Source organism: Sitophilus oryzae, unplaced genomic scaffold, assembly GCF_002938485.1.
Source record: "Sitophilus oryzae breed Bouriz unplaced genomic scaffold, Soryzae_2.0 scaffold_1440_pilon_pilon, whole genome shotgun sequence".
NCBI classification, from domain to species: Eukaryota; Metazoa; Arthropoda; class Insecta; order Coleoptera; family Curculionidae; genus Sitophilus; species Sitophilus oryzae.
Window position 1 is genome coordinate 6,545,447 of NW_022146105.1, and position 24,338 is coordinate 6,569,784.

The 24,338-nt window shown below is 32.4% G+C and overlaps 1 protein-coding gene and 1 non-coding gene across 2 annotated transcripts; one reads left to right on the plus strand and one right to left on the minus strand.

Annotated features, from left to right (window-relative positions):
* Nucleotides 1-578: 578 nt before the first annotated feature.
* Nucleotides 579-20,606, minus strand: LOC115876941. The gene is made up of 4 exons (XM_030892988.1): nucleotides 20,394-20,606; nucleotides 9,155-9,769; nucleotides 8,968-9,095; nucleotides 579-887 (listed from the first exon to the last, which is right to left on the minus strand). Exons 1-4 carry the CDS (start codon nucleotides 20,484-20,486, stop codon nucleotides 764-766), a joined length of 960 nt encoding a protein of 319 aa, XP_030748848.1. The 5' UTR covers nucleotides 20,487-20,606; the 3' UTR covers nucleotides 579-763.
* A 653-nt stretch (nucleotides 20,607-21,259) lies between these two features.
* Nucleotides 21,260-21,377, plus strand: LOC115876945. Its single transcript, XR_004049238.1, has one exon. It is a non-coding gene; the product is annotated as a 5S ribosomal RNA (ribosomal RNA).
* Nucleotides 21,378-24,338: the final 2,961 nt, after the last annotated feature.

Sequence of the window (24,338 nt, forward strand, 5' to 3'; positions counted from 1 at the left end):
ATACTTTTTGTGAATCAATTTTTTTCATCCTAAAATATTCGAAACTATTCCCAATTTATCCAGTTTTCGCTTGAAAACATTTTATTTTATCCATTTTCTCTACTGCCGGCCAAAATTTCATTTTGTCCTTCGTTCCCGCTATGTTTTACACGTATTAAACTCCAAGGTAAGGTATACTTCGTATAGAAAAGATAATGGGTTGAGGTGCGATATATATAGTTTATATTGGCCATTGACCGCGTCATTCATAAAAGGATTTGTAAGGTAGACAACTTTATATATACACTTGTATTTGGCAGTTTGCTGACAGACGATATAAAAAGTGGCGGTTTTTGTCTTTGTCTAGAAACCCCAGCGTGTTATTATTGTAATTTGTAATATTGTTTATTAGTTGAGAATCAATATAGTTCATTAAGAAATATCTAGTGTATTATTTCTATATAAATATATTACATTACGAAAGTTTTATTTTAAAAATTTGTACCTTTTGAAAAAGGTAATAGATTTAATTAAGAGGTGAAAGAATAAATAAATATCAGCAAAATTTTAACAGAGCTATATAGTACAAATGTAAGAACTTGATAACGTTGTTTCCTGTATTCATTTACATGATATAATATTTTATGTAAACGGAAGGGAGCTGATGGAAGATATAGTGGGAATCAACTTTTATCGTTCTTCGGATTGTCGAGTCTCTACTGGATATCATATTGCAAATGATCTACAATGATCGGCGTAGAAAATGTTTCAGGTCATGCATAGATTAGGAAGTACCGTGCTTCTGAAATAGGAGACGGAGAACTCGGCAAGACACGCAGCGTGGATTCATTTGATGTCTCTTATAAGCTTCATCTCCAAAGACGACTCCTTTACAATCATCAGAGTATCTGAAAATTACCAATGGAAAGTGAAACAGACATTGTTGGGGATGTTTTTTTATTGTACAGGGTGGGTCAAATTGAACGCTTTTAAAAGGAAACACCTTTTCCTATAGGAGATAGACATAAACTAATATCGGTGTCTGGAGCTCAATTTTTATCAAAATCATGATGGTGAAAACCGCACATCGATATCTGTTACCGTTTCGGAGTTACGGGGTGTTTTTCAAAAATGTGGATCTTTAACAAATCGTTGTAACTCTTTTGTTATGAAAAATTTTATATTTTTATGAAAACATTTCCAAAGCACCTTTTTACGTAGAATTTAATGGTATAAGTATACTTTTTTAAAAGTAATAATTTAAGAGTTATCAACAGAAAATTTGATTTTTTATATATATTTTTTACCTTTCCAAAAATATAGCACACTTGATATCAAAACCCACCTTCAAAATATAGAATTTTTAAAAGTTTACCACTTTTAACTAGTAGGCTTTGGACCCCTTATTGATGATCTGCGCCTATATGGAATTGGAAAACATATTTTTCCAGCAAGACGAGGCACCGCCTCAGAACGCTGGAGTTATCGGCAAATTTTTGCAGCCAATTTCGAAAATAATTGAATAGCTAACCAATATCCCAGCCGTTGGCCGCTTAGGCCGCTGGATTTATATAGTGCCTATGGATTTTTATCTTTGCGGAAGAATAAAGGTTCTTGTTTTTAAATTGCCCCTATATTCTAGACAATACTTAGAAGCACTTAGCGGTTATGCAAGGGTATCTTTCACCCTCACTGAGTTAATGAATTCCGCGAGAAATGTTCAAAAATGGTTCCGTCTGTCCATAACAGAAGACGGTCGATATGTCGAACACCTACAGCAAAATCTCATGTCTTGGTTTGCTATTTATTTTTACTGTTATTAAATATAGTTTAAATATGTTGATGTTAATAAAATATAGTTTAAATTGTTATAAAACTCGGAATCTCTGATTGAAAATATTATTTTCGTTTTAATTGCTCCCCACAGCTAGAATTTTTTTGCATTCCAGCCGGCGCCGGTCAAAGCCTGCTTATTCAAAGTGGGCGAATTTTTATAAACTCTATATCTCAAAGAGGAATTGAGCAAAATATTAAGTGTGCTATATTTTTGGAAAGGTAATTTTAAACTATTTTCGATGAATTAAAAATATACGGGCGTCCCACATAAAAAATCAATTTTTCTGTTGATAACTCTTAAATTATTAATTTAAAAAAAATATATTTAAACCATTAAATTCTAGGTAAAAAAGTACTTTGAAAATATTTTCATAAAAATATAAAATTTTCCATAGCAAAAAAGTTACAGCGATTTGTGCAATGCACATTTTTGAAAAACACCCCGTAACTCCGAAACGGTAACAGATATTGATGTGCGGTTTTTACCATCGTGTTTTTGATAACAATTGAGCTCCCAGACACCGATATTAGTATCTCCTACGGAAAAGGGTGTTTACCTTTAAAAGCGTCCAATTTGGCCCACCCTGTACAGGGTGAGTCAACGACAGAATAAAGTCCATTATCTCGTTTTTTTCGAGGTTTACAAAAAAAATGTTAAATATAAAAGTTATAGGGAAGGTTAAGATAAACATTTTAAAATTATTATAGAGTATACAGGGTGCTTCAAAAAAGTCTTGTGGATATAACATATGTTTTTTTAAATGCAACACCCTATTTTTTATTTTATTTTTAGATTCTGCGTAAAGTTCTATAAAATTTTTATATATAATGTTATATACCTAAAATTAATAGTTTTTGTAATATTAAACAAATGTTAGATTTCAATGTGATAGAAAATTGTTAGAGAAGCCATTGTTTCTGAAGTTTGACTACTAAAATTTGGTTGGAGAGTTTTATAGAGATATACAGGGTGTCCCAGAAATAAATGCAAGTATTTTAACTGGTAGTATAGTTCAATCCCAGAAACACGCCTATGAGGTTTTTTTCACAAAACATTTTTTTTTGGAAAATTCGAATTTTTTTGAAAATTTTTTTGGCAATTTTTTTTTGCAAAGTTTTTAGTTAAAAAACATAATTTCTTGATAATATGGCAACATATGTATTAGATTAAATTTACAAGAAAGAAAATCCAGAAAAGATCCAGTGGTTCTCAAAATTTTAGCAAAAATATTTTTTTTTGGAAATTTTCAAAGTAAAATAACTCCGTTATTTTGGACTTATTTGAAAAACGATAAAGAGAAAATATGTTTCTTTTATCGAGATCTACATCCCCTTAAAATACTTGCACTTATTTCTGGGACACCCTGTATATGTAAAGATATTTTAGAATATACTATTTAAAATTAAAAAGTCTCAATTTTTTTAAACGACACACCCTATGTATTATAATTTTTTCTGATAGATTTTACAAAATTCTTCAACTTTTATGCACAGAATAATGGAATACACTGGAATACAATTACTTAGTGAGGTAAAACCAAAAAGCCTCAAACTTTCTGTATGATTATTTTTTAATTTTTACTTATGTTCGTTAAAATCAAAGAAGCAATTGCCATACATTACTAACTTCTACAGATGCCTGAGCAATACATTTATATTTATTAGGCTGTATTAAGAAAGCCTCTTTTATTTTTCGTTTAGAGGCTATTGTTTCTTTCATAATAATTTTTACACTGTTAAAATCTACTCTGTGCCCTGTGTCCCATAAATGCTGACAAATCTTAGATCTGTGAAAATTGCTCTTTCTTAAGTAATCTTTATGTTCTATAATTCGAATATTTAAGGGTCTAGATGTTTCACTAATATAAAATTTATCACATGATATATGGTTTAGTGTGGGGTTAAAATTGATCTAAGTGTATTTTGTGTTTTGAAAGATGTATATGTTATATTGTTTTCTTATCCTTTTTATTATTTCCGAAACGCCTCGTATGTATGGAACTGCTGACTATTAGCGAGAATACGCTACCAAGAGATACTACGCGTTTTTCGACGATCAACTGTTCAAATGGCAGTGAACAAATGAATTGGTTTGTATATTATATTTATTATTTTAACACTCAAAGTTTTCCAAATAAAGTAAAGAAGCCGAAAAAACAATAAAACAAAACACATTTAACACATAAACTAAATGAAGGATCAAGCCAATTACTCGCATTATAGTTCATCCTTTCTTTGTAAGATGGCGCTCGAGTCTCGCGAATTTTGATAAATACTTTATTTTGTAGATTTTCTTACAGTTTTTTAGTTTACCAAAGGATTTTTTTGAAGAGCCTAACACATACATTCTATATAAAAATTCTAACCTCACTAATGCCGGTTTGGATTTTACGTGCCTGTAAGATTTACAATTTTAAATCACAACAAACAGCAATAGCAAAAGACCCTCGGTAAGAACTAAATAAAATGAAGATATCTAATCACTAAAAAGTGCAACAATTTTCTGTGATTTTTCTAAGGCGTTCGATTGTGTAAATCATAAGATCCTAATTAATAAACTGCAGCACTATGGGTTCAGGGGATTATCTCTCGAATGGTTTAAGTCGTATCTGAGCAACAGAAGTCAACTTGTGAGGGTGGATACCACGTTGTCTTCTAGCAAGCCAATAGAATGTGGCGTACCACAAGGCTCAGTACTAGGCCCTATTTTGTTTCTTCTTTTTATTAACGACATTGCTAACATAAACATCAGTGGCAAAATATGTCTTTTTGCGGACGACACTAGCTTCACTTAGAGCAACAAGGACATCACGGCACTTCATAGGATTATATCAAATGACTTAATCGCTATTAAATCTTGGTGCGATTCGAACCTCCTGAGTCTCAACATTTCTAAAACTAAAGCTTTGTCGTATAAAAACTCATTGCAGCCTTTTGTACTTAACAACACCACCATTGACGTCGAAAAATCTGTAAAATTCTTAGGGCTTGTTGTGGACAATTCTCTGAAATGGGACATAAATATCGAAGCTTTGTCGAAAAAATTGAGCTCTGCCTGTTTTGCATTAAGGTCTGTTTCTAAGGAGCTTAACTTGTCAGTGTTAGATGGCTAGAACTGTTTATTATGCACTTTTTGAGTCGCACCTCAGGTATGCCCTTCCATTCTGGGGTACGTGTTGTGCGACTCAATTTGACCGTATTTTCAAGCTCCAGAAGAGAACTGTTCGATATTCACTGGAACTAAACAGCTTAACTCATTGCCGGGGCTTTTTTAAAGAATTAAAAATATTGATTCTCCCTTCCTTATTTATATTTGAATCCATTTGCCTAATACGTAAACATGTATCAGCTTCTCAAGAAAGGCCATCTCACACTTATCCACTCAGGAACGCGGAGCAAGATCTTTATCTACCGACCCCACTCTCAGAGATAGTTAAAAGTTCAATATTATACAACTCGAAAAAAATGCACAATCACGTGCCATTTGAAATCAAATCCATAACATCATTTTTTTTTCATATCGCAAAGCATTGAACTCTTATTTACTAGACAAGGCTTTCTACGCCGTAAATGAATTATATTTTGAAAATCGAATTTGATCTTGTAAACACTGGTCTAATGTTTGCTATTGCTATATTTACTAATGACATCGAAATAAATTTATTTAGAGGTCATTGATATTTTACTATAAACTAACTAAATATTTTTGAATATTATTTTTATTTTTTTCTTCTTTGACATTGTAAACATTTATAAATGTTTATTTTAAACAATAAGACTGACAATATTATTTGTATATTGTTTTGTATTATCTTTTGTTTGTTTGTTTGTGTACCTTGTTTTTTACTTTGCTTGTTAGTTTACCTTTGTCTACAAATTGAAAAATTTTTTGACAATAAAGGCATTTATTTATTTATTTATTTATTTAGTGCGACAGTTGCACCTAAAACAAGTGGGGATACGCCTATGTGCACGATTGTCAATATGATAGTCAGTTTGTGCAGCAATTATGAGACCGTGAATAGAGATTGTCATGGATTGCAAGCAACTGCCAACAGTTATGATAGTATTGCCACTTCTGGCAATACTATGATTTGCCCCATCTATCCGTGTTACATCTTCATGTAACACCTCAGTCAGGATTGCCACCTTTTGTATTTAAAAAATCGGAACAGCACTAGTTGTCGCGTCGAAAAAACTACCCGTCTTAACAACACGTCTCCTTGGAAATAAAAGCCGTATTTATTTACATATATACAACCTTTATTAAATACTGAGCTTACTTGCAACTAATAATAAACAAAATCCACGAATAAATGATTAATTAAGAAAGAGAATGGAAAAGCGTAAATTATACAAAACCCGGTACGACTCCGCCTTCCGCTTCCTTTTAAAAATCTATACGATACTAAAGACTAAAATCCCAAATATTCAGTTTTCTAAAAAAATAAGGCACATGTTTTTTTGTGACTCAAGTACCCTACTTCAAAAGCCACATGAACTACGTCCCTCGAAGGAACCCTTGTCTTCGGTCATAAATTAATAGACAAGAGTTCCCAAAACCAACCGTCACCAACAGTAAATCCATAAACTTTCACTTTTGAATAGGATCGAGAAAAACATGTGCATCTTAAACTGAAATTACCTTTATTCTAAAAAATGTAACAGAAATTGTTCCCTAAAAATATATACTGGCTCTGACACTAGTGGAACCTTTTTTCTTAAATGTGAAATTTTATGTGTCCATCGGATTTTGAAACAATATTTTATGTATTTTTGCGTTAACTAAAAAAACTATTCGAAATTTATAAATAATTATGTAAAAATAAAAAATGAAAAGTTGAAAACAAAATTAGTTGAAAAAGTTGAAAACAGTCAATTAAATCTAAAACAACTAGAACAAAACCTAAACAAAATCAAAAGTTCCTTTTCTATATAATGTATAATTGGGGGTCCCCTTTCTATATAATGTATAATTGGCATTATCAGTTTATTTAATTATTTTTAAATGAACATTTTTTGGCAAAATAAAACACTAATTCGACACAATACACCAAAACACTTTAAAATATAACATACTTAGGACACAAGCATAAAAAGACCTTAACCCCTACAGTTTGTGAATAGCTATTGCCGAAGATGTAACACCTCAGTCAGGAGGTTGCCACCTTTTGTATTTAAAAATCGGAACAGCACTAGTGCAACCTTTTCTTAAATGTGAAATTTTATGTGTCCATCGGTTTTGAAACAATATTTTTGCATTTTTGCAGTTAACTAAAAACTATTCGAAATTTATAAATAATTATGAAAAATAAAAAATGAAAAGTTGAAAACAAAATTAGTAAACAGTATCGGTAAATCTAAAACAACTAGAACAAAAACCTAAACAAAATCAAAAGTTTCAAATATACAGGGTGGCCCATCGAAAACGTTCCGCAAGGCATAACGGCCAGGGTAATTTTTTTTCCAGAAAATCCAAAAACACGTCAATTTTGTTTGTTTGGGAACAACTTTTGCCCCAAAATGATTGCAAAATCTTCAACCCTCTAAGCAGGGGGTGTCATCCCCAACTTTTCAAATGGGAAGAGGGGTCAAGTGGCGCCGCAATGAAAAGAGTTATTATTCTCTATATTTTCCCGCTTCGTTTTGAAAATCGGTCGAGTCATTAAGAAAATATGAAGGATTGAAATTTGAAAAGTTTATTTAAACGTTATCAGAGTAAATGATAAGGATAAAATTCCTTCGACCAATTTGCTGTTTTTCTTATTATTTCTAGATGTTTTACGCATTTTTTTCACTTGCCACAAGGTTGATCGATCAGGTGCAGTCTCAATATCGTTAAACTGACCTACAATAGAATTTCCAAAAATACCAGCCCGCGACGATCAAAATCGTCTTCGTTGACTTCTTGTACCAACTGAATTTTGTACGGGTGGAACTTATGTACAATTCACGCCGGTCGCGGTCTCATTGGCTAATTTTCTTGTACTCAGCGTACTATCCATGGCAACTTGGCCCAATACGAATACCTCCATAGCTTCATTTACTACAGGATTTTCCCTGCTTCTTTTTTTATTCATAACGGAACCAGTTTCGTGAAATTTTGCTACTAAATCGCGAACAATTTTGCAATAAAGGTGTTTGTCAGGATGGCGTTCATTGAATATCTGCGCAAACCGATTGCCACATTTCTTTTTTTTCATTTTTGTTCGATTATATCCACTTTTTCTGCAAGTGAGTACACCATAATTGTTAAAAGTTTAACGATATTGAGAAGAACTTCAACGCACAAGTCACAGAACAGCTATCTAGCAACTACCGCACCTGATCGTTCAACCTTGTGGCAAGTGAAAAAATGCGTAAACATCTAGAAATAATAAGAAAAAACAGCAAATTGTACGAAGGAATTTATCCTTATCATTTACTCTGATAAATGTTTAAATAAACTTTTCAAATTTCAATCCTTCATATTTTCTCAATGACTCGACCGATTTTCAAAAACGAAGCGGGGAAATATAGAGAATTGAAAGCTCTTTTCATTGCGGTGCCACTTGACCCCCCTTCCCATTTGAAAAAAGTTGGGGGATGACACCCCCGCTTAGAAGGTTGAAGATTTTGCATTTTTGGGGCAAAAGTTGCCCCCCTCACAAACAAAATTGACGTGTTTTTGGATTTTCTGAAAAAAAATTACCCTGACCGTCAGGCCTTGCGGAACGTTTTCGATGGGCCACCCTGTATAATTAACAACCTTAAACAATGAAGGTATATAATTTACTCTAGTTTTAAAAATACTTTATTTTTTATCTATAATTTTTATATCCTTTTTGGGAAATTTCCTTTACGCAAGTTTTTATTATCGAATATTCATTAAACAGAGTATGAATATCTACTTCTTTTAATTCTAAAATTTCCAAGATTTTTAAATTCAAGAAATTAATAAAATTGTATTTTTAATAATAAATTTTACAATTTTATTGTTTAATAAAAACGTGGCTATTAAACAACTAAAAATCGGGACATTCGGGCTTTGCGTGGGGACGCGGGACTTTTTTTTGTCCCGACAGAATCGGGACGGGTGGCAACCCTGACCTCAGTTTCACCTAACCTAACCTAACCTAACATAACATGTTGCTAAGAAAAATTTGATGTTACCTTTTTTCCTCAAATTGCGTACCAACACATAATGGCCACTTTTCAACAGACTTTAAATATTTATAAACTTCATCAATAGAAACTATTTTTTCATCCAAAGCTTTTCTTTCATTATTAGAACAAACAACCTGCAATTTGTGAATTCGTTACAACGTTGAATAAAAAGAAGCAAAATATTTATACATACCGTAATAGATAGATCTTCTTTTAAAATTATATGATTTAAGATCTGCTTGCTTGTAGGATCTAGTCGCATAAATTCAATTTCTTTAGGTTTGTCGATGTACAACCAGCAAGGTGGCAATGCTGAAATGTTCTTTTTGATTTCAGCAATAGGCTCTATTATTTCCGTTATCTGATGCTCTACAAAATGTTGATCTTGTTCTGTTTGTTCTAGCTGATCATCTTGATTTAATGGATCTTGGATTTCATATTTTGGTTGTTCTTCAAACTGTATAATCTCTTGTTCCGATTGTTCATGCTGCTGCTCTTGACTTAGTGGTTCCTCTTTTGGTTGCTGCTGTTTTGTTTTTTTATATTGTTGTTGTTTTACAAATTGATCCTCCCTTGCTTGTTGCTCTTGTAGCAACTCAGAATTTAACTCAAACTGATGTTTCCTTGTAGGTAGGGCTTCCTCCTTCAATATTTTTCTCTGTAAATAATGTAAATGGATAGTGTCTCCAATGACAATTTTATCATACATTTTCACATCTTCTTCTTTAAAATGAAATTGACATATATTATCTCTAGTTTTCAAGGAAATACCTAACGCTTTCGACCATCGCTCTAATCTAGTTGTTGTCTGAAAATCAATACTTAATATTATCCTGATGATTATGACTAAAATGAAAAATTATTAAAAGAATACAGCACTTATAGTTAATTATCCAGGGTCGCTGATATGTATGGGAACAGTCGATTATTAGATAAAATATACAGGGTTGTTCACCACATACGACACGGAGTATTGTAGCTAAACGATTAGGTTTTTCCAAATTTTAAATTTTAGGTTCGTTGAAGGGTTATTAGAGCTAAAATTTAAAAATATTTTGACAAGATACAGAGTGTCCCAAATAAGTAAAAAATGTTATAGTTGTATTTTTTTAAATGGAACACCGTGTATATTATTCTATTTTTAGATTCTACGATTGAAATAAAGGTAAATTTGATTAAGGTTTGGTTAAACCTTACCGTTTTTGAAATATTTTCAATTTTATGAAATTCCAGTAAAAATTTTAAGGTTTCATTTCTCCAACGGTATCGAAGTTTTTAATACTAAATATTTAGTGAAGTTTATTTACTGATCAGATATTGTGTTGCAGTAATAAAGAAAATACTGTCTTATACAGAGTGTTTAAAACTTTATTATAATAATTACTAGCTTTAAACGGCAATAACTTGTTTATTTTAAATGGAACACTTTGTATATTTTACGAGAATAAGATGCACAATTTAATTGTCTATCAAATTGTATTAAAACATTTTTTACCTATCTCTTCAAGTTTTCGTAGAAAATGCATTTTCTTATAATTTAGAAAATGTTATCATTTATCACTATACCTATGGAATATTGACATTTTAGATTTTTTTAATGATGTAACAACTTTTCAAAGAATACTGATACGAATATTGTCGATATAGTTCGCTTATTTTATTAAAAGATAAAAAGCAGTTTAAATATTTTTTTGTTAAAGAGAACTAATTAATACGATCCCAGTATTTCAAACTACATTAATTGACTGTTTATGTTGATTAATAATAGTTGCTCCAAATACTAAAAAACTGAATTTTTATGTATATTAGACAGTGTAGTAAAAAGTAACACCTTTTATAAATTGTATTTCACTTTTTGACGAATGCTTATTTATAACAACAGAGGCGTTCATTTTCATAACGTATTATGGTATTGATTTCTGAGTCAAATTCACATTTATTTAGACGAATGTAATAATTAAAACACTTAAGGTATGTAATTAACTAATTTTTGGGCGGAAATAATGGTGGTACATTAATAATTAGTAATAATTGGTATATACTTTTACAAATATTTAAATAGTTTTCGTTTTGTAAACAAATGGGCTTGCAATATTATTATCTTTACTACCAGTACATTTTCTACGTATTATGTTGCTTTAAAAAAACTAACCAACCAAACCAAACGAGATCTAAATTATAAGAAAATGCATTTTCTACGAAAACTTGAAGAGATAGGTAAAAAATGGTATAATACAATTTGATAGACAATTAAATTGTGCATCTGATTCATGCAAAATATACAGGGTATTCCATTTAAATTAAACAAGTTATTGCCGTCTAAAACTAGTAATTATTTAAAATAAATTTGTTGACACTCTGTATAAGGTAATATAATTTTTATTACTGCAACACAATATCTGATCAATAAGTAATCTTCAGTAAATATTTAGTATTAAAAACTTTAATACCATTGGAGAAATGAAGCCTTAATTTTTTTACTGCAATTTCACAAAATTGAAAATATTTCGAAAACGGTAAGGTTTAAGTGTGATAAACCTTAATCAAATTTACCTTTATTTCACTCGTAGAATCCAAAAATAGAATAATATACGGGGTGTTCCATTTAAAAAAATACAACTATAATATTCTTTACATATTTGGGACACTCTGTATCATGCAAAATTATTTTTAAATTGTAGCTCTAATAGTTCCTCAACGAACCCAAAACTTACAATTTGTAAAAATCTAATCGTTTAGCTACAATACTCCGTGTCGTATGTGGTGAACAACCCTGTATAAGAGGTACCGCAAAAAGTTAAATATAATAGTTAATATAGGGTTTTTAATTATGTATTAAGGTTGATTCTGACTATACCTTCCATATCACCTCCCTTCCGTTTACATAAAATATTAAATCATGTAAATGAATAGGACAATGCGCACTATCCGTTCCGTTTCCCTTCCGTTCCATATCCTTTCCTTCCATACATTTTTTTGGCGGACGAACTGAAGCGTATAGCGTTGGAAAGGTAGGAAATAGCGTTGTCACGTTCTTATATTTGTACCAGCTCTGTTAAAATTTTGCTAATATTTATTTATTCTTTCACCTCTTAATTAAATCTATTACCTTTTTCAAAAGATACAATTTTTTAAAATAAAACATTCGTAATGATGTAAATTGTACAGGGTGGCTCGAATTCGACGCTCATCATTGGGGTTTCGGAAACCATAAAGCCCCATACTCACACTTCGCTACTTCACTTTCTTCCTTCGTCGCGTCCCTTCGTCCAAAAATGTTATATTTACTATGGGAAATTGTCGATTTTATGTGTGTTCCTTCGTTCCTTCGTCAAAACGCTCCTTCGTCCGTTTACTTCCTCGAAACGCTCCTTCCCCGGTACTGTCGGTTTTTGGACGAAGTAGCAAAGGAATTATCACGAACACAAAAAAATATTAAAATATATAAAATATATAAATCGATCTTGGATTTCATTCGTAGTTGATTTCTTGATTTGGCAGTACGTCTGTACAGGGTGTCCCATTTTCGTATGTTTTGCAGGGTTTCTTGTTTATGAGTCGAGATACAAAGATGCGGTTCTCACATTACGCTGTTACTTTTTTATGAAACTAAAGATGCTGCATACAGATATGTCCTAGCTCTCTTACTTCCTAAAATACAGGGCGAATCTGAAATTGTTGCATTTTTCGATCCCCTTTGTATCATAACTTATCGAAAAGGTGAAAACGGTCTCCCGTACAGTTTTTCACGTAGAATGCAGTGACGTAACTATTTCTTCGTTGGAATCTGTCTTTTTTAAATTGACTAAAACTTATATTATATTTTTTTTAAATGCGATATTTTGTATATTATTTTATTTTCCTTGTTACGGGCTTTCTAAAATACTTATTTTCATAAACGGGGTAAAAATGCATTATTTAACTTTATTACATAGTCGGCCGGTTTAATTTAGGTAATCAAAACAATCAACTAAGTTATTCGACGTAAAATGTTGGTTATTGGCATGTTATTTGAAAGCAGCACAAGTTCAGTTTCCGTGTAGTTTATCAAAATATCACGATGCAAAGCAAATTTATGTGGTAAAATTAAGTTAAGTTATAAAAGCCGTTTAGCAGTTAAGCAGTACCTAAATAAAAAAATATAGAGCATATTATAATTTTAGAAAGCTCATAACAAGGCAAATAAAATAAAAAATAATATATAGTGTCCTGTTTAAAAAAAAGAACATAAGTTTGAGTCATTTTTCGAAATAGACAGCTCCCTACGAAGAACTAGTTTCGTCACTGCATTCTACCTGAAAAACGAGACACGGGCGGTGGGTAAGTACTCGCAATGGGTAGAATAAAACAAAATCAGGGTATCCGGTATATACCTGTACATTTAGATGAACCAGTCTAATTTTATAAAAGGTATTTTCAACGACCGCATAGTAAATACCCAGCATAATACCAGTAATATCAAGAATACGAGTATATCTAAAATATTCCTTATATATATATATATTGGTATATTTCTATTCCCGGTATTATCCCGGAAACTCCTTTTATTAAAATTAGGATGGTCATCTAAATCTACAGGTAGGTATATACATATACATATACCTAGATTTTATTTATCTACAAATTGGGTACTTACCCACCGCCCATCACTGATCCTTTTCACCTTTTCGATAAGTTATAAGATAATCGAGATTCAAAGGTTATCGAAAAATGCAAAAATTTCTACTAATTAAAAAATAAAAAGTAAAAGAAGGAAATAAGAAAAAAATTTAAACTAAGATAAATCTGGATAAGGATAATCTGGGTGTAGCATATTTAGTTTCATAATAAGTAGAACAATGATGTGAAAACGGCATCTTTATATCTCTACTCATAAACCAGAAACCCCATAAAACACACAAAAATGGGACATCCTGTACATGTAGCAATCGCCAGTTGATATAAAAATAATTCACACACAGTAGTCTAAAAAATGGAAGAAAAAGACAATACTGTCTTCATATTTGTGAAAAAATACATATCCATATTTATGTAATCGTAGCGACAAAAATAAAAAAAATAGAAATAGTGTGCATGATGCCTTTACAAAAATATCTGAAGAAATGGGGAATGACATCAACGTTTAATTAGTATGTCATGTTTCGATATAAATTACAAAATAAACTTTACTCAATTGTTGACTCGCCTTGTACATTCATACTGATATACCTTGTACATGATACTGAAATATTCGGATTTATTAAAAAAATATATATTATTAAAATTCAATTTTTATTTTTGACACGACAAAGAATTGCAGTTTTATAAAATAAAAATTATGCGCCTTTCGGATTTTTTAAAAATTTTAGAAGTTACTAGATATTTCGTAATAAACATGTATCGGCTATATTAAAAATATTTTGTGGTGTGTTGTTGCATAATCGACTAATTTCCAAGCATCGAATGGACGAAGGAAGGAAGCGAAGGAACGAAGGAACGAAGTGAAGTGACGAAGTAACGCAAGGAAGTAACGCGAGGAAGGGACGAAGGAGCGTAGTGTGAGAATGGGGCTTAAGAGATACAGGATCGGTTAAATGGAGGCAAAGTTGCGCAATTTGATGCTCAATAAAATGCCGTATTGCATTTTGAAAAATTCCGAATACTTCCGAATATATTCGAAAAAAAAAACGGAATTTTCAATTTTGTTTTCTATTGTTTCCTGGCTTTATTTGTTAAGATAATTTAAAATGAAAAACACATTTTCATGGCCACATTTTCTGTTCTATAACTCTGTGTGATTAAATATTGACTCTGACGTTTCGGCTTCTGGCGACCATCATCAACTTAATTTTTTTAAATACGGACCCGAGTACGGACCTGATTTTTTTTTCAATTTAATTAAATCCTTTCATCGCTCTTAAAACACTATATATAGTCACTTTGATATTTGCCGACGTTTCGTACGAAAATTCCATCACCAGAATATTTTATGCAAAAAAAAATAAAAATGCAATACGGCATTTAATTGAGCATCAAATTGCGCAACTTTGCCTCCATTTAACCGATCCTGTATCTCTTACGGTTTCCGAAATCCCAATGATGAGCGTCGAATTGGAGCCACCCTGTACAATAAAAAGTATGGAACTGATACGGAAGGGAAGCTTACGTATAGCGTCAATACAATAAAGAATACGGAACGGATATCGAATGGAAACGGAAGGTATAGTGAGAATCAACCTTTAGCGGGTAATAAATTTAAGTATCGGGTCGGTCGTAAAGTCGTGGCACATCAAAGTTTCATTTTTTTTTAAATGGAACCCCCTGTATATTATTGTATATTTCGGTTCTTCCTTCAATTCTAAGTAAAAATCGAGATACACACAATGTACCTCAAACCAACCTTTTCCGAGTTATTGACTTTTGAAAATATCACTTGAATAATTCGATTTAATTAATTTCGATGTGTTCGGTTTCATTTAATGATGCCATTCTGCGAAAACTGTGATACTTAATAATATTTGATATTAGTTTTCAAATTAGCGTTTATCTATACTGATATATAAAATCCTTAAGTGATTCACTGATTAATCACGTTCCTGTTCAAACCACTCAACGTATAGTGGAGTAAAATCGCTGAGAAAAGTCGCTTCCTTCTCGAATTTTTTTTTTAAGGTATAACCACATAAACTCGTTATGAAATGATCGGTTAGAGCTTTGTGCATGTGAAATGACTAATTACGACCTTTTTGGAGGGGTCAGAAATTTTTTATTACGGAAAATGTCAAAAATCTGTCATAAATGTATAACCATGTTTTTTTACCTTTCCTACGCGATAACTCCTAAACTAATCAACTTATTCACATACTCTTTTTTTAATCGATTGGGAACACATAGGCGGTGATAGCTGAGGTAACTAAAGTTCCATAATGAGCGTATTTTTTTTTGGAAAATGGATTAAACTTCAAACATTATCTTTATTGTATCATGGTTTTCGGTAAGCGAGAAACTTTTTTATTTGAAGGAATTTTTACATAGTATCTGCGTAAGAAATAAAGAAAAAATATTGAAAAAGTTTTTAAAACTTGTTACAACCTTCTATTACTAATAGTTTTGTAGTTATTCAGATTTAAAGTTATCAGTACCCGTGCGCGCGCTGTAGTTAGAGACGCCGCGCTATACCGCCCGGCCTGCATCACGTTGTACGGCGTGCTAGATGTGGCATTAATTTATGTTTTAGAGTAAATGTAGAAAATTCTTTTAGTAAGTAAAAGAAGTAAGATTTATGATTACTTTAAAGAAAGTCATTCTTTAAAGTAATTATTTAATATCTGAGCAGCACATATATGTAGGTGTCGATTTAATATAACATATTTTTGTAATATTTTTTTATGAAAACATGATTACATTATTTTTATTACATAATAAGGACATATCTTGAAGTTTGCATAGGACTGAAACTCTTTTAGTAAACTACGAATTTCTTCTTTTAATATATATTAGGTGTTATCATTTTTGTTTTCTGCTTTTGCTCTTTATACCACTTACATAAAGATTTAAACAAAGGCCTAAAAAGAGCATGGGCAACTAAAGTTAGTCCTCGACTAGCCCTGGAATATTATTTTTTATTCTACATCATTTTACATGTATTTTCGATGTAATTATCTGTTTTCGTAAAAATGGAAAAAAGGCCTCCATCTCCAAGAATATACTCAATACTGACAAAAAACGCCAGATTAAGGTGCATTGCACATAATCAGAAATAGGCTTACGGAACTTCGCGTCCGCCGTGCCACTAAATAAAATCGAGTCTCGGGGCGGTTATATTCTATATATAGGCGCGCGGCCTATTCTATATATCTAATTTAGGATAACTATAAAACTATTAGTAATAGAAGGTTGTAACAAGTTTTAAAAACTTTTTCAATATTTTTTCTTTATTTCATACGCAGATACTATGTAAAAATTCCTTCAAATAAAAAAGTTTCTCGCTTACCGAAAACCATGATGATACAATAACCCTTCATGATACAATAAAGTTAATGTTTGAAGTTTAATCCATTTTCCAAAAAAATACGCTCATTATGGAACTTTAGTTACCTCAGCTATCACCGCCTATGTGTTCCCAATCGATTAAAAAAAAGAGTATGTGAATAAGTTGATTAGTTTAGGAGTTATCGCGTAGGAAAGGTAAAAAAACATGGTTATACATTTATGACAGATTTTTGACATTTTCCGTAATAAAAAATTTCTGACCCCTCCAAAAAGGTCGTAATTAGTCATTTCACATGCACAAAGCCCTAACTGATAATCCTGTATAGATAGCATGTAGTTATACCTCCAAAAAATGTTTTGACACATTTTTATATCGTTTTTACTCGACTAGTAAGAAACTCAATTTTGGCATACAAGTTGATTCTAGGGTGTAGAGGTTCGATAAGAAAGGAATTTTCGAAATTCCAGTTCCAAGGGGGTGAAGCTACCCCTCAAATATTACAATATTTTTTATTTAAAAACGGTCAAGTTTCCGAAAAAACGCTTAAACAGGTATATTTTATTTTGTTTTTTTACATATTTTAAGATTTTTTAAAAATGTATACAGGGTGTTTCGAAAAATCTGGCCATTGATCCTGCTTAAAGCGCTTGACGTAAAAAGCTGATTTTTGCAAAACGGATTGACTTTGGGGTGTAGAGGTACGATAAGAAGGGATTTTTCGAAACACGAATTCTAAAGGGGTGAAACTACCCCTCAAATATTAGAATATTTTTATTTAAAAACCGGTGAGTTTTTCGGAAAAACTCTTAAACACTTTTATTTTATTTTGTTGTTTTACATATTTTAAGATTTTTTAAAAATTTATACAGGGTGTTTCATAAAATATGACCATTGAGTAATCACGATTCTGCCTAAACTGCTTGACGTTTAAAGCTGATTTTTGGCAAACGGATTGACTGTGGGGTGTAGAGGTTCGATAAGGAGGGGTTTCTCGATTGTTTTTTTCTCATGCTGACATAAATGTGAGAAAATTTGATCCAGTTTGTATGTTAATGGAAATTCTTGCTTTCCTTTATCGTCACCATTACAAATGATTAATTCGACGCGAACAAAGTCGCACGCTAGTAGATATACACTGTGTCAATTTTAAAACTTCCCACCTTTAATATCTTTCTTGCAGTTAAAAATATGAAAAATCGGAAAGACACGTCAATTTTATTTGTAAGGGGGACACTTTAAATGAATATTTTTAGCCTTTTTCTTTCAACCCCCTAGGAAGGGTAGATGTCACCTTTACAATCTTCAATGGGAATGGGGGTCAAGTGGCACATCGTTTTAAAGGGCGTTTAATTCTCTTTTCAGTGGTATCTACTATGTTGCTTTTTGTCCAGAGGTTTCCGAATAATCGCGTTTCAAAGTTGCAGAAACAATTAAACATGCCTGCATTGAGATTTTGGTTTTCAGGCTAGTGTTTACACAAAAATTATTGCAATGGATCTCCTTGTAGTACAAATGATTAGAAGATTAGGTTACACCACTTACGCCCTATCTTATAAGTTGTACAAAATGTTGTCCATTTTCCTTTAAACAATAATAAAATCTGTATAAAAACTCCTCCCTAACATTTCGGAAAACTTCACCGGGAGTTGACCGGTATTTTGCTGTAATTCGCCTTTTAAGATCATCAATATCATCAATGGATTTAAGATATCCTCGAAGGAAGAAGTCTAAGGGTGTAAAATCCGGTGATCTTGGAGGTTATTCAATTGGTCCCCGTCTGCCCCTCCATGTACCCGGAAATCTCTCATTTAACCACTGTCGGACCGGAAAAAAATAATGAGGTGGAGCACTGTCCTTCTGGAATGTTAACAAATCTTCCTGTAAAACTGGATTACCCTCTGCATCAATTTGAATTTCTAGCTCTTGTGTAATAAGAGGATCAATAGTCTCTTGAAGCATATTAAGATACAGATTACCCCTGTCAAGTTTCCTTCAATAAATAATGGACCACTCCAATAATCGAATTTGTGAAAAGAAACGTCAATGTTTATGATGTTTTCTGTTTATTAGTATTTCGACCCCCCTAGAAATAAGTAATGGCTACGTACATGTTGCCATCTAATCTTCTAATTACTTGTACTACAAGGAGACCCATTGCAATGATTTTTTGTGTAAACACTAGCCTGAAAACCAAGATCTCAATGCAGGTATTGAGATGAGGTATAATTGTTTCTGCAACTTTGAAATGCGATTATTTGGAAACCTCTGGACAAAAAAGCAACAAAGTAGGATACCACTGAAAGGACAATTAAACGCCCTTTAAAATGATGTGCCACTTGACTCCCATTCTCATTGAAGATTGTAAGGGTGACATCTACCCCTCCTAGGGGGTTGAAAGAAAAAGGCTAAAAATATTCATTTAAAGTGTCCCCCTTACAAATAAAATTGACGTGTCTTTCCGATTTTTCATAATTTTAACTGCAAGAAAGATATTAAGGGTGGGAAGTTTTAAAATTGACACATTGTATAAAATGAGATTATTTCAAGTCTAGAATTTACAAAATTTTCAAAATCGTTTCATCAACATTTCAAAATCAAAACTTCATAATTCGGAAATTGTTGAATTTAGGTACATTAATTATGTGTATTGCGATTATGTACCTAAATTCAACAATTTACGAATTATGAAGTTTTAATTTTGATATGTTAAACGAAAATTTTATAATTTCCAGGCTTGATATAATCTCATTTTATACATCTACAAAAGGTAACTTGAAAACTAATTTAAAATATTATTAAGTATCACAGTTCCGCATCGTTAAATGTACGTAAATACAGATCGAAATTAATTAAATCGAATTGTTTAAGTGATATTTTCAAAAGTCAATAACTCTAAAACAACAAAACCTTTCAAAAATCAATAACTCTAACTCAAAATCACTATATTTTGTGTATCTCGAATTATGCTTAGAGTTGAAGGAAGAACCGAAATATGCAATAATCTACAGGGGGTTCCATTTAAAAAAAGAAACTTTGATGTGCCACGACTTTATGACCGACCCTGTATACATAAATTTATTAGCGGCTAATACCTAGATTATATAGGTATTTAAAAATCTTATAACTTTTATATTTAACTCCTATATTTTACCTAATGATCGACCGTTTCCATACATGTCAGCGACTCTGTATATTTTTTAGCAGTACAATTTTTAGTGCCTTTCCTACTTTTACTTGTTTTTAAGTTTAAAGAGAATACCAACAATTTGTACATACATGTCTGTCAAACTTTAAAATCATTAAAAATACATTTAATGAGTTTGTAAAATATATTTTGTATATTATGTACCTACCTATATCAATAATCTTATGAAAAATATTTACTACATTTTTTATTGACTCTAATTTTTACATATAATACAAAGTATAATACCGAATTATATCTATGCATTTTACATACCGTAGGTTGGAAAAAAGATACGGGGTAACTTTCTATTTGCCCTTTATCTTCCCTTCTACTCGAGCAACTTTTCACGACACACACTTTCACCATTATAGTTTATAACAAATAAAGAACAAAATATGAATAAAAATAATGAACTTATATTCGAAAAGATATAAACAAATCTTTTTGCACATCAATAACAACAAACAACTTTTCTGGTTATGTTTATGTTTTATGTTTGGTTATGTTACTTTTTCATTATTGCTTATTAGCGCCACTGCGGTCATTTAGAGAACCCTTATTTTTTTTCTTTTAATAACTTTTTCAAATAAAGTTCCATAAGAAATAATTCTCCTTACTTCTATCCTCTATATACTAAACTATACATAGCTCTTATTTTATAAATGCATTATAATGTCATAAACAATAATAAGCTGATAATAAGATCAAAGAATAAAATAATATATGTAGAGTTTGTTGACAAAATGGCGAACGAATTTATTAGAGGAAATCACATTTTGCTATTATATTAAGCATTAAGCACACTTACTTGAGAGAATAATAATATCGTGTGTCAATAAGATTTAAAGAAGACTAAAATCAAATTTCATTAATTTTATGGAACACTTCTGATATAATTTTTGAATAATGTTCTGACGACGATTATCTAAATTGTAGACAGGACTAGGCAACCAACAAAACAACGGATTGCGTTTAGTTTATCGAATTTTATTGTTATCCTATGGATAATAGATTACGCAGCATGCCGTATGAAATTTTAAATATAAAAAAACATAAATTTCAGTTTTCATTTTACAGATATACAATATTTTTTTAATTAAAAGTTTTGGACATATAGAATGAGAGTAACAGTATTGATATGTAACGGCCATACTACGTTGGCGCACCAGTTCCCGTTCGATCACTGAAGTTAAGCAACGTCGGGCGCGGTTAGTACTTGGATGGGTGACCGCTTGGGAACCCCGCGTGCCGTTACTTTTTTTCTCATCAATAAAATCGTGTCTTTTTCTAAACATTTATAAATACCTACCTAAAAAAAAATATTATTTCAGTTTTTTTATTTCTGTCTTGTAATCTTAGTCTGGTCAAATTGTATTTTTTCAGAAAAGTTTTGGGGTAGTTCTGATTTTTATTTTATACTTTATATTTTTTGGGGCTGAATCCGTTTCTGATGTTTGCTAATAAAATTTCGTGACGGAACATTGACAATAAATATAAGCAAAACACGTAAAAAAATTGCAATTTTTGTTTTTTTGCTTAGATCTCTAAAAATGTACATTTTTCAGAAATAATACTTCTATACAAAATAATAGTATACAAAATTTCCTACAAACTCAGTTCTTTATATTCTTTCCTCAGACAATCCGATACTTATTAAATTTTTAACCTTTGTTTAAATCTGAACTCACCCTGAACAGTTTCTAAACATGGGACGTGAAACCCAAGGAACAATCATGTTCACACAAAACCAACTAGCAGACGAACTACAGTCGGATGAGATTCTGGGAATGGTCTCGGATCTCACACCACCAGTCCAACTCTTGATACGTACCTAGAACGTCCTGTTTCCGAATAGGGACGAATAGGATAAGCCGAGAAACGAAAGATGTAAAAAATTACATGTGAAAATGTGTTCGTACACGGGCGGATTCAAAAACGAAAAAGGATCTGTCGCAGGAATTTACTGCAGCAGTCCAAAGACTGAGATCTACCACAGTCTTGGAAAACACACCACAATTTTCCAAGCTGAGCTATATGCTATTGAAACATGTGTGCAACTGTTATGTTGGTAGAACAGCAATACACCGGGAAAACAATAAGCATATTTTTGGATAGTCAAGCCGCGTTGAAAGCACCTTAAGCAACGAAAAGCACGTCTATGACGATTCTTCATTGTAAGAAACTACTCAAAAAAGTGTCGCTAATATGGATACCGGGACATGTCGGCCTAGAGGGAAATGAACGTGCTGATTTCCTCGCCAAAATTGGCGCAGGCTCGCCATTCGTGGGCCCAGAACCGACACTTACCGTTCCAAAAAATCTTGCAAGAGACAGTCTCTGTGAATGAGTTAGGGAGTACTTACTCGTATAGTTTACTGGAAAGGCAGTCCGGAATGTTTGGGGTCGCCCCACTCTGGCACTTTGTGCCTTTGTATCGGTTTTTTAATCGCGGTGCGATCCCTTTAGACACACATTTATTAAGAATATTTTTTTTCTTTTCTTTCAGGTTCAGGAGAGATAGCCGGGTTCAGGTTTCAGGTTCAGGAGAGATAGCTGGGACCAAGGCAGTCTCTAGTTCGCGTAAAGGAACGATCTGACTATGCGTGCATCAGTTCCCAGAATTACAGCTTTTTGAGCGGTGGACAAAACATTTGGCGATAGTTTCAAATTTTTAGTATGTCGCACAGTTTGCTGATGTATTAAGCCATTGACGGATATCATTAGAGGTAAGATTTTTGTTTGTTTTAATTTGTATAACTGTCTAAGTTCATATGCCAGTTCTTCGTATTTTTGTTTCTTTTCTAGGTATGCTTTTTGGACGTTTTCGTCTAATGGTGTTATAAAATCTATTATTGTGGCTTCCTCCTTTTTCTTCTTAAAAAGCACCATATCAGGGCGATTATGCTGGATAGATCGGTCTGTAATAATTGTGATGTTCCAGTATAATTTATATTCAGCATTCTCCAGAATATCCTTTGTGTTATACTTGTACCATTCTATTCCTTCTTCCATTAGCCCAGTTCCCAGTGCTATAGCTTGATGGTATATTTTTCCTATTTCATCATGGCGTGCCAGGTACTGCCTTGGAGCTAAAATAGATCACCCTGCTGTTATATGTTGGATGCTCTCAGCTGTACGCTTGCATTTCCTACACAGATCACTTTCAACTCTCTCCTTCAAGACATATTTCCTATAGTTCAGTGTCGGGACAACTTGATCTTGTATTGCCAGTATACTTCCTTCGGTTTCTGGGAACGCTTTTAGGTAAGTATTTGAATCCAGCATACTAATTGTGGTATTTTTTAAGTTTGCTCTATACCTGCCATGGAGAGTTTTACTGGCCCACTCTTTTTCCATTTCCGTCCAATTTCGTAGACTTGGGCTGGTGGGGTTCATCAAGTCAAGAGGGGAATAGTGTTGGTCAATATCTCGGAGGGTACGGTGAAGCGGTAAGTTGTTACTCAAGAAGTAGTTCCTCAGTTTCTGAACTTGTGTATTGTGGCAATTTTCTACATTTAGAAGGCCTCTTCCGCCTCTTGACCTTGGTATATATATACGCGGTTCACACTGGACTTTGGGTGGTGGTATCGATATTTTGTTAACAGAGTCCTGATTTTTGTGTCAATGCCCCTCAGGTCTGTTGGGGTCCATTTTAAAACACCAAATGAGTACACAATACTATATATAGCCCAGGTGTTTAGTGCCGTAAATTACACGTCTTATCAGTTCGTTCTTAAACTGTTCCTTGGTTTCCTTTTAGCTGAATAATTATTAAAATGAATAATTAGAATTCTGAAAGAATAATTATTATAATATAATTATTAATTAATAATATTATTATTAATCTGTAAAACTTAATGGGGTCTAATAAATAAATTTGAATTTGAATGGAACATGCCAAGAAAATCCTAGCAGGGCCATCCAAACGCGGAACAGGAGAACTCACTGCAGTATACACTGGCCACTGCCGGCTGAGATCACGATCACACCTACAGAGGATGGGACTGGTGGAAGACGCCGAATGCCGACTCTGTATGGAAGATGACGAAACAATGAAATACGTTCTGTGTACCTGCCCCGCTGGGGCAGAACCAGGTTTGAGGTGTTTGGCAAACCCACGCTAGACCTATCAGACCTAGGAGACATATCACCCTCGGACATAACGGCCTATGTTAAAAGGCTGGGTCTTGAGGGTGAACTTTCATGCTCTTTTCTATT